Source organism: Rhinolophus ferrumequinum, chromosome 14, assembly GCF_004115265.2.
Source record: "Rhinolophus ferrumequinum isolate MPI-CBG mRhiFer1 chromosome 14, mRhiFer1_v1.p, whole genome shotgun sequence".
NCBI lineage: Eukaryota > Metazoa > Chordata > Mammalia > Chiroptera > Rhinolophidae > Rhinolophus > Rhinolophus ferrumequinum.
Window position 1 is genome coordinate 14,175,754 of NC_046297.1, and position 15,183 is coordinate 14,190,936.

General features: G+C 38.3%; 1 protein-coding gene across 2 annotated transcripts in view; it reads right to left on the minus strand.

Moving 5' to 3' along the window:
- DNAJC5B (DnaJ heat shock protein family (Hsp40) member C5 beta) overlaps positions 1 to 15,183 on the minus strand; it is a 57,974-nt gene that overhangs the window by 16,636 nt on the left and 26,155 nt on the right. For both annotated transcript variants that reach the window (XM_033126489.1, XM_033126490.1), the window contains exons 3-4: positions 4,665 to 4,878; positions 957 to 1,128 (exon numbers count right to left, since the gene is read on the minus strand). In XM_033126489.1, coding sequence (XP_032982380.1) covers positions 957 to 1,128; positions 4,665 to 4,878 — 386 coding nt within the window. The remainder of the gene's footprint in view (positions 1 to 956; positions 1,129 to 4,664; positions 4,879 to 15,183) is intronic.

Genomic DNA, 15,183 nt, shown 5'->3' on the forward strand with positions numbered 1-15,183 from the left:
TTCAGCCGTTCTGACAACACTGGGCCATTGTCTGAATTATCAGGTAATTCTCTTATTTCGCTGTCCAAGGTTTGTTGTGATTTAGTGATCAAGTCTGTAACCCAGAATTATGGTGCATTCTACAGGAGAAAATGACAGCAAGACAGAGAGGACAGTGGCAGGTTTGACTCCAGCTTGTTTCAACAAAGGCATTTTGCAGAGAACATGAAATAGTCCTGGTGTTGTGAATTCTGTGAGATTTTATCATTTGTTACATTTTTTCTTTTACATTTCTCGGCAGAATGAACTTGAAGAATGAAGTAATATATCATACCATGCATACACACACGTAGATGGACGTGTGGGGTGGTTTAGCAAAGCAAATGGTCCCATTTGCACAGGACAATATTCGTGTTGCTGGTTTGAGGCTGGCTCTGAATGTGTCGGTTTGGAAGGAAGCTACATTTCCAGGGAAGAATGACTATCCTCTCCCCAGTGCTCCCCCAAACTCATTATCAAATAACCAAAAAGAAGAAAAGTGAAGGATTGCTGACTTTTCTTGATGTCCATTCCCTTCTATTTGAATAGAGATCCTGAAGTAACAGGCTGAAACTACTTTTCCTGGGAGAAATTCTACCTTGCTTCTCCTACCCCTGGGCAGTCCTACCCAAAGCTCCCAGAACACAGAGCACACACACTGTCTTGTAATGAGACCATGAATTGCACTAGCTTTGTTTTGTAATCAAAGCATATTTCATGATCCTTTCTAATGGTGTCAGGTTCTGCTTTTCTCTTTGGCTGGTAAAAGTATCTGTCCTTTCATCTTCTGCAAAAGAGGTACCAAGGCTGACAGTCTGTGGGATTCCCCGCATTTGTTGTTGGATCTCTCACATTAGTGATAACCATCACCATGGGACATGGCCCTTGGCCAGGCCTATGCAGGGACACCCACTACCCCTGCTCCCCTCTTACTCCACCTCTTTCCATGTCAGTCTTGATCTGCTCCTCGAGGTCCTCTGGGGACACGTAGAAGTCCTCTTCTGACACGGATGACTTGGGCCGGCATCGTCCACAGCAGCAATTGCAGCAGCAGCACAGACAGCAGCAAAAATAGCAGCCAGTCAAGAGGCCAATGATGACAAACAGGGTCTATGGAAAACGGAGGCAGAGCAAAACAGGGGTGAGGGGTGGTGGGGTCTGGGAGAACCCCAGAAATCCGGTGTGTAGCCACAGACCCCCAGAGACCCGAAGACAGTGCAGTTCACGCTGCAGACCACACTCGTCCTCATCCTTATTCCATGCAACAACTCTTTAGTTTCCGTGGAAACAAATTGCACAGCGAGTTCTGTCTAACAAGTTAAACCTTGAGGAAACTACTTGTAGCTACAGCAATGACGTACGGCATTTTCTTCTTTATTCTTAAGCTATGGTGATCCTTATTAAGAGGGAAGCAAACAAAGTAACAAACCAACGAACCGACCAAGAAAACCTTTACAGGTCTCCCGATCTGAGCAAGGGCACGAAGGATTCTCACCAGAGGAGCCGTGGCCGGCTGCCCCTCCCCCGGCACCGCCGTCAGAGTCTCCGTGTCCTGTGGAGTCTGGGTCTTCCAGGGGCCTTGCGCCCTCCCGCTCCCGTGTGTCCTGGCTGGTAGGACTTTAGAACAGACCCCACTGTCTCAGCTCTGGACTCTTCACTAGCCTCCTCTCTGGCCTCCCTGCCTCCACTCCTGCGTCCTCATCCACCTGCGCATTGCTGCGGGAACTTCCTGAAACACTTGTTCTCGCGAACCCATACAGCAAGGCTCTTGCCTCTTAGACCAGGCTGGAGCTCCTTATCAGGGGCTTTTGGCCTCTGCCAACCCTTCGCCTGCACCAGCCAGCCCCGTTCCTGCCACAGCTGCATTATTTTTGCTCTCCCTGTGGGTTCATCTGCCTAGACATGCCCCTCCCATTCCCGGGTCATCTCAGAAAACCCACTCCATGTGTAATATTCATCTCAACGATCCTCTCCCTGACGGCTTTTCTGACCTCCCTCCTTGGTGCCCCAGTTGTGCTCCACACGAACTGCGTACCCTGGTACTGCTTTGGCCGACACTTTAGGACCTTGACTGGTTTGTAGGTCTGTCTAACCTTAAACTGTGAGCTTCCTGAAGGCTAGAGCTTTGTGTCTGTCATCTTATAATCCCTCCTACCAAAGGATTTAGTACCTGGCATGCGGTAGACACTTAATAAATATCTACTGAATAAATGAATGTATAAAGTAATAGATAAACAAATGATTTGTTCCTCCTCGCGAACAGTGCCAGGATTTCCCCACAAGCAGATCAAAGGTTTGCTCACTAAGTTTGCCACAGCTAAAGATGAACAAGAAACTCTCCTAAACCCCCAATTTGAATTTAAAATAAGCCCATTTATGTGAATTAAGCAAAATAAATATATGATTTTACTAAAACTATGTTATTTGAACTAGAAAGACATTGGTTTATACATCTTCGAATCAGAATTCGGATTTTATTTAATAAAGGGAGCAAAGGGGACAAAGATCACCATGTGTGTCTACAGGATGTCAGTAACTTAAGGTGAAATCTGCTACGTCGACGAACCTCACCTGTCCGTTCGGCTACTTAGCCCAGGACTGAATCTATGGGACTCTGGCCCGAGTTGTGGGTGGAGCCTCCGGGTGGCTAAGCGTGAGGAAGCTTTACTCACACCCTCACACCTTTAATCTTTTTGCTGTGGATACTCTACGTTTTCATAGACCTGGGTAAATTAGTCTGAAAACAAAACTGCAACACTCTTCTCACCACCTGCCTCCAAGACCTTCCTATGCAGCATTCCTGCGCCATTGCCCCAACAAGCTCCTCCTTTCTTACCTACTTTTGTCCTTTTTGTTTTTTAACTCTGCGATTCCCATATTTTTCTCTTCTCTGAAATGTCCTTCAGTTCATATACTGTTTTGCTCTTTAATTATTCCAACTAGATTGTCTGTCGATGGCAGAAATAGCCTTACCTTACCCCTTTCATTGCTTAGCACGGTACTAGGCACAAGTAGGTGTCAGTATTTCTTTAAATACACGTTTTCAATGGTATACTGATTCATCATACGACACGTGCTCACTAAATACTTAGAACACGCTCACTGTGTGTCATCCACTCTAAGGGCTCTGTGCAATTAGGCTTTGGCACAAGCAGAAAGGGAAGGTGGATGGTTTTGTAGCCTATTTTTAAAGAGCCACATCAGGAATTATTATATATCTCTCTTCAACTACTGGACTGCTTCTGCTTATCTGTGAATTTTGATCAATTTTGTCAACTTCCTGGGCAAGAAACGCTATTCTCATTTTTATGTAGGAGGCCCCGATATGCAGGCAGGTGCCAGTGTGCAAAGAATCTAGAACTCCGGATGTACCTCCCTGTGGAAAGAGTGTCACATATGGAGGTGAGCTTCCCAGACAAGCCCACAAAGGACCATATTTTGAAGTGAATGTTCAATCTATTATCATAAATGACCTTGTCAGTATGTACGGTCTTATTCCACATTCCATATCTGCTTGGCAAGGACTTGTCTCCCTCCCAAGTCCTCAACAATAGAGAAAGTGAGTTTCAGTGGGAATCCTAGTTATCCCCAAGAAAAAGAATCCCGCGGACTGCAGAAGGCAAATGAGGCCGTAGGTTGCAGACTCTCTCTCCATGCTTATGTATAAAAACATATTCTCTCTCTCCCTGCATATATCAGTCTTAAATTTAGCAAAATTTATTTTCAGTGGAAAAAATAGTAATCAGAATACTGTGGAGCATGAAACCTGCCTTTTTGGAAGTCTGCAGCTTTTTAAATTATTAATTACAACTCATAGGAATGTGAGTGCATATGATTTCACAAACATGTGTGAACTGTTCACATGTATGTGAACTGTCCAAAAAATAAGCTGATGGGCTATATGTATGGTTCATATGTAAATCTATTTTTATTAGAAAAGAATGATATTAAAACTCATAAACAAATATAAAGCCATCACTAAATAAACATACTAGGGATTCCTAAGAAACCTCACAAAATTTATTGTCAAAAGTCAGTTCTGATTGCACTAAGTCCTTAACAATGTTGCCTTTTTCTTGACCAGACATCCTTTTTTGCTTTATCTTCCTCTCCAACTCCCTGTCCTTCATTACTTAATTCTCACCTTTTGCCTCCCATTTCCTCCTCCACTACCTCACAGCAGGTTCCATATGAGCTTAGGACATAATTACCACGCATTCTCCCAAGTATTGTGTTTGCTGATGTAGCCTGTGCTATAAATAGTGAAGTACATGACTAAATTTGTCCTATAATAATTTATTAAACAGTCGTCACACTAATAAATTATTTTTGGTTTGGAGCAATGAGTCAGTTCTTAATTAGTCACTACGGGGAGAGAGAGTGCAGTCAGAATTAACCCAAAGCTTCAAATTCAAATATAATTAATGTCTGGAAGTATTAAGTCAGGCTGTATTTTATAATTATTTGATGAGCTAAAGCAAAAACGATCCTCAAATAACAGCTTTCCATTGAAGCGATGTCTCCTTTTATTTACAAGAGTTTAATAATATGGTACGGTTAGGTTTTCTTCGAGATCGATTCTAAAGGAGTGAATAATATAATGATCTAATAGGAAATTGTTTTTGAAGGAAAAAAATATGATTCACCTTTGCCCACCAGCTTGACAGCATAAAGTAGGTATTAACATTTTCATCTCCAAATTGCTCGGCCACATAGAGTCCCAGAGATCCGTACTTGTCATATATGTTTCTCTTTGACACGTCAGTAAGTATTGCGTGGGCATTGTTGATTTCTTTAAACTTTTCAGCAGCGGTTGGATCATCTGGATTCTTGTCTGGATGGTGTTTCAGGGCCAATTTTCTTAAAAAAAAAAAAAGTGAGGAAAAGTGTTACTTGACAAGAATTACAACAATATTTTCAAAGGGCACTATTCATCTGTGCACCCTTTGTATATGTCAATATTGTGAAATGATAAGTTTCACACGAATATTGATTTAACTGAGCAAATTTTCATTAAATGTTGTCTCTTGTTTCTAACATGCAGGCACAATAGTATTGTTTCTCCCCTCACATCCTCAAAGAAATTCTCAACTGTATAGTTGTTGAGTCTGAGACATTTTGCTGTTGGCAAATGTGAAGTTTATTTTTACCTAGAAGCTGATCAGTACCTCACCTCAACATGCAACATGCAAGGAACTTTAAGTGTTCTGGCAACAAAACCAGTTTACACCAAAATTTCATTTAGAACTGGAAGAATTTTCCAGAATTAACAAAAAACTTCACACCACATATTCTAAAAGTTTAACTCAATTATAAAAAAAAAAAAATTTCTAATTTATAACCCCTTCACAAATCTTCCACAAATTCTAACTCCCTTTGTTTTTCTGAACAAATACTGTGACTTCCCTTGTATTCAAATGTATATTTTACCACTTTTCAAATAGGTCTTTTCCCTTTAAATAATCTGTAGAAATTTCCTTTGAGTACAAGGCCCCTCTCTCCTCTGCAGACAATAATAAAGCAGTTCCTGAAGGGTGTGGGTATGCATTGTGTTGCACTGCGTATGTGTGTGTGTTAGGGGGCGTTATTTGGGGCTATTCTTTATTCTTCAGTTATAGTGAAGTATAAAAAAAGCCTGTAAAACGGATGTAAAAACTGAGCTATGATAGTCAGTTTCTGGCTGGTGGCCCTCTATGCTCAGATTTAAATAATGATTAAAGCTATGTACAAAATTGAATCTGAAGTATTTTTTTTCACTACAAAGTCAATTAATTTTATGACTTTCTAACTGGAAATTTCACATGACTTATTCTCCCTACTGTGCCCGTCATAGATAGGTATATATAGGAATATACCTTAAGCTTTTGTTTATCAGTTTAAAGTGTTTTATTTTAATGCAATAATAAAGGCATAAGTAGAACAGAAAAGTAAAGTATGTCTTATAAATTGATCTGTACAATAAATTGGAAAAAAAATCACATCTATTTTAGGAATTAAAGTATTACTGGTTCAGAAGTAAGTGAATAACTAAGCAGCTCAGCATCAGGATGCTTAAAAAGTACCAAAATATTTAAAAGTATAAATCATGGTATATAATCTATTCTCTCAACTCAGAATAAACAAAAAGAATAAAACAATGATGGTTCATTTTAAATTTGTTTAATGAAAACATTTTTTACCCTTCTTTTTGAGAGATGTTTAGGGTATCTATAAATTCTTATAGATTTGACCATTGGAGACATTTTTTTATGTGCAGAATTTATGATGAAATCTTGTACTAATAGCACAAAATGCCTATTTTGTCATTTTTTAAAGCTTTTATAATGTTTATTATATGCTATCCTTACTACTGTAAGGATGTTATAAATATTAATTCATTAATCTTCACTACAACTCTATGTAGGTATTATAATGATTCTATTTTACAGATGAGGAAATTTAACCACCAAGAAGTTCAGTGATTTGCCCAATGTCACACTACTAATCATCAGAGCCAGGCTTTGAACATGGCATTCTGACCCTGAGCACATGGTCTTAACCACCACTGTGCTGCCTCCTATATATTTTTAAATTTAAAAATTAAGGCATACAGAATGCTAGTGGGCCATTGTAAGGACTTAGGCCCTGGGTCTAGGTGACATGGGAAGAAGCCATTGGAACGTTTTGAGGAGAGTGTTATGATATGACCTTAGTTTTAGGAGGGCATAAAGGCGAGAGCAGGAAGTCTCTTCTACCATAGGAGAAGTTTATAGTGGTTCAAATCAGTGTGGTAGTTGCGGAGTAGTAAGAAGTGGTTAGAGTCTGGATCTGCTTTGAGGACTAGTTGGATTGGATGTGATACGTGAAAGAAAGAGGAATCAGGGATGGCACCAAAGTTTTGGCTTCAGCAAGGGGAAATTTGGAGTTATGGTCTAAGTTGGCAAGAGATTTTTGGGTAGTAGGAAATGGTTTGTTAGGATTTGGAGTTCTGTTTTGGACACCTTTGAGATGCCTATTAGACTTCCAAGTGGAGATGGAGGTAGAGAGATCCATGAACCTGGAGTTCAGGTGAAAATTACTATGGAACGTGTATGTTTGGATGTTCTCAGCAGGTAGATTGTATTTAGAGCCATGGAACTGGAAAAAATTCTCAAGAAAGTGGGTCCAAGAGAATCCAAAGACTGAGCAAAGGAGAGGAAGAAAGAAAGACAAATGATGTAGAAGGAAAAATCTGGAGAATGTGGGGTCTTAGGATCCAAGTGAACAAAGTATTTTAAGGAGGACAGTGGTCACCGGTGTCAAATGCCATTGACAGGTCTTGTACGATGAGAACTAAGAACTGATCACTGGGTTAGTGACAAAGAAATCTTTGGTGACCTTCACACAGGCGTGCATGCGTGCACACACACACACACACACACACATACAAACACACACACACCGGATAGTTGAATATATGTCTTTGTAAAAGAGAAAATAAAACAGAAAATGAATAGAGAAGAAAGAGGAAAAGGCACAAATAAATGTGCTTATAGGTGCACATTGGGATTATAGGTGATTCTTTGTTTTGTTTTTGCTTGTCATAAAAAAATATGTGTGCATATTAATTGCGTGGTTTCCTTCCGTAAGCATTTTTAAGCTCCTGTTGCAAATTTTGTGCTCTTTGAAAAGCTGCAAGTTTAGGGTTTGTTCCCTTAAATGACCCACTGCAAATAAGGGGGAGGAGGGGAGGAAGAAAGAAAGAAATCCTCAAACTTTAATGATACAACATTCATCATCAAAAAGCTTCAAGTGGATTCTTTACGTACATTAATTTTAATGGCTCGGTATTCCTGGAATTCTCACCCCATGCCCTGGAATACAATTGCAGCATTTCCCCTACTACCGTTTCCTTCAAAATACGACCTAGCCAGACAATCAGCTTTAATGCGTCTTTTGGAGCAAAAATTAGTATAAGACCCGGTCTTATATTATAGTAAAATAAGACCGGGTCTTATATTAATTTTTGCTACAATAGACGCATTAGAAGTGATTGTCCGGCTAGGTCTTCTTTTCGGGGAAACACGGTAGTTCCAGAGATCATGTCCAGGCCAATCAAATGCAAGGTCTGTTACTTCTGCCTTGAAAGAAAGAAATCCCTGGAAAATGGCTCTTTACATACATTACTTTGTTTCTACTGTTCCGTTGTACACTGATACACACTGCCCAAGCCTTAGCCAGAGAGCCTGGCTTCTTGTCATATTTTAAGCTGCTTGGATCTTTGTCATCTCACAAGGGCAGATGTACTCAACCATTTATCACGTTCCTCTAACAATGGAGTTGGCAAATTCAGAGGCTGGAGCACCTCCATTTGTAACAAATCCAATTCCTAGTTGTCAGCAGCATTTTGACGCCTCTTGGCAGATACTCTTGGCTCTCAGGAATCCTTGGGAAATATGGCTAGCAGAGGCAGCTGCCAAAATTACACAACTGCTCAAGGAGGTAGTTGATCAATGACCCACCCTCTTGGGAATTGTCTATAGAGCAAGAAAACATGTATGAGATTTAGGGTGAAAGGAAGTGCTTGGAGTGCATTTAAATGTGCGTTTACTCACCTATTCATTTTAAAGATCTTTCTTATAATTTCTTATTTTACATTTAAAGGTGACTTAACACTCAACCAGATGTGAGCCTTTAATTTTAAATCTCTTTCTGCTTTTAGTCACCTGTTAATCTGTTATAACTAATATTAGAAATAGCAACAATGCGTCTAATTTCCACATCAAAATCCAATGACAGCTCTCAATTGAAATGCACAGTGTATTGTCTTCGGATACCCCTGGTCTTTTGCAGAGTGTGAAAGAATTCACAAGACTCAGAAAAGTAAGAAAGCAAGGAGAGGTTTTATTAAAGTCAGGAGAGAGGAAACTAGTGGCAGTGTCTAGAGAGGACAGCTGCCTGTACTCTAGGCTAGCTTTTTCTTATATAGAAAAGGGGAGGTAAATTTTCTTACAGCAGGAGATGTGATTCCCTCTGAGGTCATTGATTGACATATGCAGGTTATATAACTAGTTTCTTTCTGCACATGCTCTTACCTATAATGCATAGAGAAAAACCCATGGTGGGGGCAAGCCTTAATGTTCATTTTATTCTAATTGTATTATAATGAGGCTGGAGTTCACTCTGGGGCAGTCTGCACAGGCATCAAAAACCAGAATTTTCTGGTTGGGCCTTATCTCCTTTTGCTGAGGATATTTTCCACAGGAAGGTTTGTCCCTAAGGCTGAGTGTGGCTGGTCCCTGGGTAGGGGATACAGGCCTGGGCAGTCCCCCCTGGGCCCACCGTCATTAACTCTTTTTCTGCCTCCTCACATAGTGATTTCAGCAAGTGGCAGATAAGATAAACGTGGGGTTTACAGTTGTAACTCCCTAAGTCTCCTAAGATCTACCTATTTTGAGGCAGTGTAATAATTCTAAGAATTGTAATGCTCTGCCCAGTTCTCTTCCTTGCACCGTCTAACACTCAGGTGAGATCTACTTTCTACTCTCTACCAGTTTCTGAGTCACGTAAGAACTGATTCTGACCATGGTGCCCCAACTCTAGTCCAACTCTATCTCGATGGGGTTGAAATGTCAGACTCCTCCTTTTTTGGGAAGGCTAGCCTCTGAGCCTCAGGAAATTCAGGTCCACCGTGGCATGGCTATATCAATAGCCGCCTTTCCCCACTCAGCACATATTCAGCTGCTTTCTCCAATTACTGTCAGTCGCTTCCTTACTGCTCTGTGACTTCCTGCTAAAATACCTCAGCCACAAAGTTTATTGCCCCTCGAGTAGCCCAAAAGAAAACCACCTGTTGCCTCAGACAAAAGAGTTAGAAGAGGGCGGGTGAAGCATTGATATCTTTCTATATCCTCGAACCTTTAAAACTACCCTCATGGCAGAGCCAGCATCTACTGCAAAGGTAGCAAAAGAAAGCAAAATCTGAGCTCATATTAGATATACACTATTCTTTCTAGGGAAAGAATGGCTACAATGGGAAGGAGACTGATGGTAGACAGGAAAATAAACTCCTATAACCCAGAGTTTGCTGGTGAAATCAAACCCTAGATTAGTAACCCTAGATGTATAGCAAATTCTGTAATTATGGAACCTCATAGTATATCATAACACTGGAGGTTCACTGGAACTCCTGTGCCCTCTCGGACTCAGGCAACACCTGAGTGAAAATATAAGAAACCAATATATGAGTTCCAGTGCCCATCTCTCTGACATGTAGTATTGACAGACATTTTAATGTTTGACAATCAGATGATAGATATTTTATATATATATATACACACATATATATTATAGATAGATATTATATATATTATATATAGAGTATATTATATATAATATATATAGCTATATATATAATATCTTCTATATATAATATATATATATATATATATATATATATATATATATCCATCCCTTTGCAGTTTAATTTGCATTTTCTAATTTTGGATATCCTCTATTTAAGTTGGTGTTTTACCAGTTTTGAGTTTAATGTTTAAAATTCATTTGTAAGATTTAAAAAAACTACGTATTCTGTACATGAATCCTTTGTCAATTATATGTGTTGCATATATAGTCTCTATTTCTGGGGCCATTTTAGGTGGTTGTTGTTAGTTTTTTTATGGAATCTTTCGATGAACAGGAATTCTTACTTTAGTTAAATTAATCTTTTCCTGAATTCAGGAAGATATTGTCCTATAAACTCTAAAATTCTAAAATCTTTATAAGTTTATCTGTCACATGGAAGGCAATGATCCATTTATTGCTGATTTTTTAACGTGATGGAAGGTAGGCATCCAGTTTCATCTTTAAAAATGGATATCCAACTGTCCTAGCACCATTTATTGAAAAAATAAAATTCTTTTCCTATATTTCTAAGTGCTCTATTCTGCTCCATTGGTCTATGGGGCTGTTTCTGGGTCAATGACAGTCTTAAATATGGTAACTTTCAAATATGTCTTAGTATCTTAAAAAGGAAATTCTTCCATATTGTTGTTCTTCATGAGTTCTGTGGCTATTCTGGGCCCTATGAATTTCCACATAAATTTTAGAATTAGCTTGTCAATTTACACACACCCACAGTGTATGTTTGTATACAAGATCTGACAATTAAGTTCGTGAACTCATCCTAGAAAAAGTGCTCCATATCTCATTGCTGAATATCATTATGGTCACCTTCAAACTACTCCCCTTGGGAAGCTATGCACTGACGCCAGTGCCTAGTCCACCCTTCAAAGCAATTTTGGAACTCTTTTTCTGGAATGGCCATCAGAGCTGTTGTCGTATTACCCTTGATGTCCTGAATGTCATCAAAATGTCTTCCTTTCAATCTTTCCTTTATCTTCCGGTAAAGAGAGAAGTCACTGGGGGCCAGATCAGGTGAGTAGGGAGGGTGTTCCAATATAGTTGTTTACTGGCTAAAAACTCCCCACAGACAGTGCCGTGTGAGCTGGTGCATTGTCATGATGCAAGAGCCGTGAATTGTTGGTGAAAAGTTCAGGTCGTCTCACTTTTTCACGCACTTCCAAATAGTAAACGTTTGTCCAGTCGGTACAAATTCATAATAAATAATCTCTCTTATATCAAAAAAAGGTTAGCAACATCATTGCAACAAGTTCGTGAACTTTGTCAGGCCTCATGTATTATTTAAGTCCTTCAAAATTTGAGACTTGATTTATGTCTAATTATGTGTTCAATTTTTATAAATGTTCCATGTATACTTTAAAGAGTATGTACTCTGTAGCTGTTAGGTGCTTTGGTCTTATATAAGAGTGTTAGATTTTGTTTTGCAAAGTTCTGTTCAAATTCTTTATATACTTAGCCGTTTTACTGATCTATCAAGTAAGGTGTATTAAAATCTCCCTCTACAACTACAGGTTTGTTTCTCCTTATAGTTTTGTCACTTTTTTCTTGTATATTTTAGGCCGTGTTCTTTTACTTACTTTTTTTCTTTTCTTTTTTTTTCTTTTTTTTGGACTTCTTGGTGGCTATTTGTTTTCCTTTTATAAGATTTTTATTAAAATATAGTTAGCATACAATATTGTATTAGTTTCAGATGTACACAATAGCTATTCAGCATTTATATACCTAAAAAAGTGAACACCATGATAAGTCCAGCAGCCATCTGACACCGTACCACGCTGTCACAATATTATTGACGATATTCTCCATGCTGTACGTTACTTCCCCATACTTATTTGTTTTATACATGGAAATTTGATGTCTTATTCCTCTTCATCTCCATCCCACCTTTTTTAACTTTTCAATTACAGTTGATATTCAATGTTATTTTATGTTAGTTTCAGGCATATGGCATAGTGGTTAGACATTTATATAATTTACAACATGATCCCCCGACTACTCTAGTACCCACAGGTCATGTTCTTTAAAAAGCATATAAATTCACAACTGTTATACATTCCTGGTGAATTGAACTTTCATCATTATGAAATATACCTCTTTATCTTTAATAATACTTTTTGTCTTTTCTTTAATATTAATCAAGCTACACCGGCCTTCTTTGGGTGGACATAGAATGCATTTCTTTTTTTTTTAATTTTCTGTATCCTTATATATTAAATATGTCTTTGGTAAACACCACACAGTTTTGGTTTTTAAATCCACAATGACAATCTTTATTTTAACTGAAGCATTTAGTTGATGTTTATTTATAATATAATTATTGCTATATTTTAGGTTAAATCTACTACTTCATTAAACTTTTTGTCCCACTTAAAATATATTTTCTTTCCTCTCCTATTTCGCCTTCTTTTATTATAGATTGACTTTTTTTCATTATTCTACTTTTTCCCTCTGCTACTTTGGAAATTACACATTCTTTCTTATTTCTTTTGGGATTACAAAATTCTTGACCTATCAAATAATGTCAATGTATTTTTGTCTTCTTCAAAGAAAATATAAAAATCTTAGAACACTAACACTGTTGCTCTCCTCCCAACTTAAGTGTTATAGGGAGCATTCTCTAAATCTTTTAAGCCCTCAAGAATTGTTATTAATACAATTAGTATTTAATGATGCTTTATACAATGAGTATTTGTGTACACTTATTCACATATTTTACTGTTTTGTTGCCATTATTTCCTGCATCTCTGACCATCCATCTGTGATATTTTTCCTTCTGCCTCTAAACACTCTTTATTATCTCTGTTAGTGCAGGTCTACTGATAATTAATTCTTACATTTTTTGTTTACTTTAAAAATATCTTTATTTTACTTCATCTTTGAAGGGTATTTTTCCTGCATATAGAATTGTAGGCTATCAATTATTTTATTTCATCACATTGAAGATTTTAGTCCATTGTCTTCTGGCTTTCATTGTCTCCATTGAAAAATTTACTGTAAGTCTATTTGTTGTCCTTTGAAAGTAGTCTGTATTTTTTCTCTGGTTGCCATAAAGGCTTTCCATCTTTGTTTTTCAGCAGTTTTTCTATGCTGTTTGGATATAGACTTATTTTTATTATTCTGCTTAGCTTTTATTGGGCTTTTGGTATGTAGGGGTTGATATCATTCATGAACCTGGAAAATTCACAAACGTTATATTTTCAAATAGCTTTCCCCTTATTCTCCTTCTACGGTCCTTTTCAGGCTACATATGTATTTTATCTTCTTGCATTGTTTTCTGTCTTTTTATAGTCCTTCCTGCCTATTTTCTGCTGGTATCTTACAGTCAACTCTCTAACCTGTTAAACCCTACCTTGGCGTCCTTGAGTTTGGTTGTTGTATTTTTTAGGTGTGGAATTGATCAGTGTATTTTAAAACTCTGAAATATCCCTTTTCCTAATTTTCAGTTCTCTGTGCAAATTCTTAATCTTGTAATTTATCTTCTTGATTGTGACAGGTTTTTTTTTCCAATCTGTATCTGACAATTTTAATACCTGAGATTTCTACAGTTGTTTCTTTATTCTCTTTTCTGCTGAGTCTTTTTCGTATTGTCTTGACTTGTGCTCTGGATCATCTCTGTGCATCACATATTGTATTTTTAAAACTTTTAAAGAAATAATTGGAGAACTAAGAAGATGTTATCTTATACCAGAGAGCATTTTTATTTTCTATTTTTAGATGTCTGGAGGCACTAGTAAAACTGGGATTCTCTTAGTTCAATATTAGGGATTGAGATTTTTCTCGGTCACCCAGATGGCTCAAAGTTCAGTTACAGTCCATACAAGACTGGTGTTTCCATTATCTATTTATGTGTAACAAGCTGCAGTACAATTTAGTAGCTTAAAAGAACAAGCATTTTATTTATTTACCTCCAATGTTGTAATTGGGTAGGATTTGGTGGGGTAGTTTTTCTTGCTCTCTCTGGCTTTGACTGGGATGGCTCAAGTGGAGCTGAAAGGTCTGCTTCCAAGATGGCTTCACTGACCTGCTGGTAAGTTGGTACTACCTGTGGCTGGGAGCTCAGCTAAGGTTGTGGGCTGAGGACTCTTTCTCCAGCTCGCTTCTCTGCATGGCTAGGCGAGGTACCTCACGATAAGATGGTCTCAGGGTAGTCATATTTCTCCTCTCCAGTGGTGGCTAGCTTAAACCAGATTGCAAAAGTAGAAGCTGTGAGGCCTTTTAAAGATTTAGGCAATTCATCACTTCTGCCACATTCTAAATCAGGTTAAATCAGGTCAGACAGCCAGGCAGATTCAAGAGGACTGCACAAGGACATGAATGCCAGGGGACGATGGCTTATGGAGGACCACTAAAGTATATCAGCCACAGACGGTTTAATTCCATTCTGCCCTTTCTCTTGGGCTGCAGCATTTTAGAGTCTAAATAGAATGGCAGGACTCTTGTTCTCGTTGGGCCAGAGTCTAAATTCCGCCCCCCCCTTCTTTGTAGAGACCTGCTCAGCCTTTCAGCTTCTCTTCTCCCATATCATGACCTAGTCAGCAGTAATTCTTTACACTCAAATGCTTTTAAGATGTATATTTTAAAACATAACTTTCCTTTTAGTTTTTCTGGTTGTTCTCAGCAGAAGGGAGAACTGGTACAAATTAGCTACCCAGGGATAACCAGAAACTCCGGATTTGGAAACTCCTAGTTACCTTTAATGTTCATGTTTTCTTCTTTCAAATATATATTAATTGCACAAATAGCTTTATACCACTATTATATAAATGAGCCAAAGATTGCCTCTGT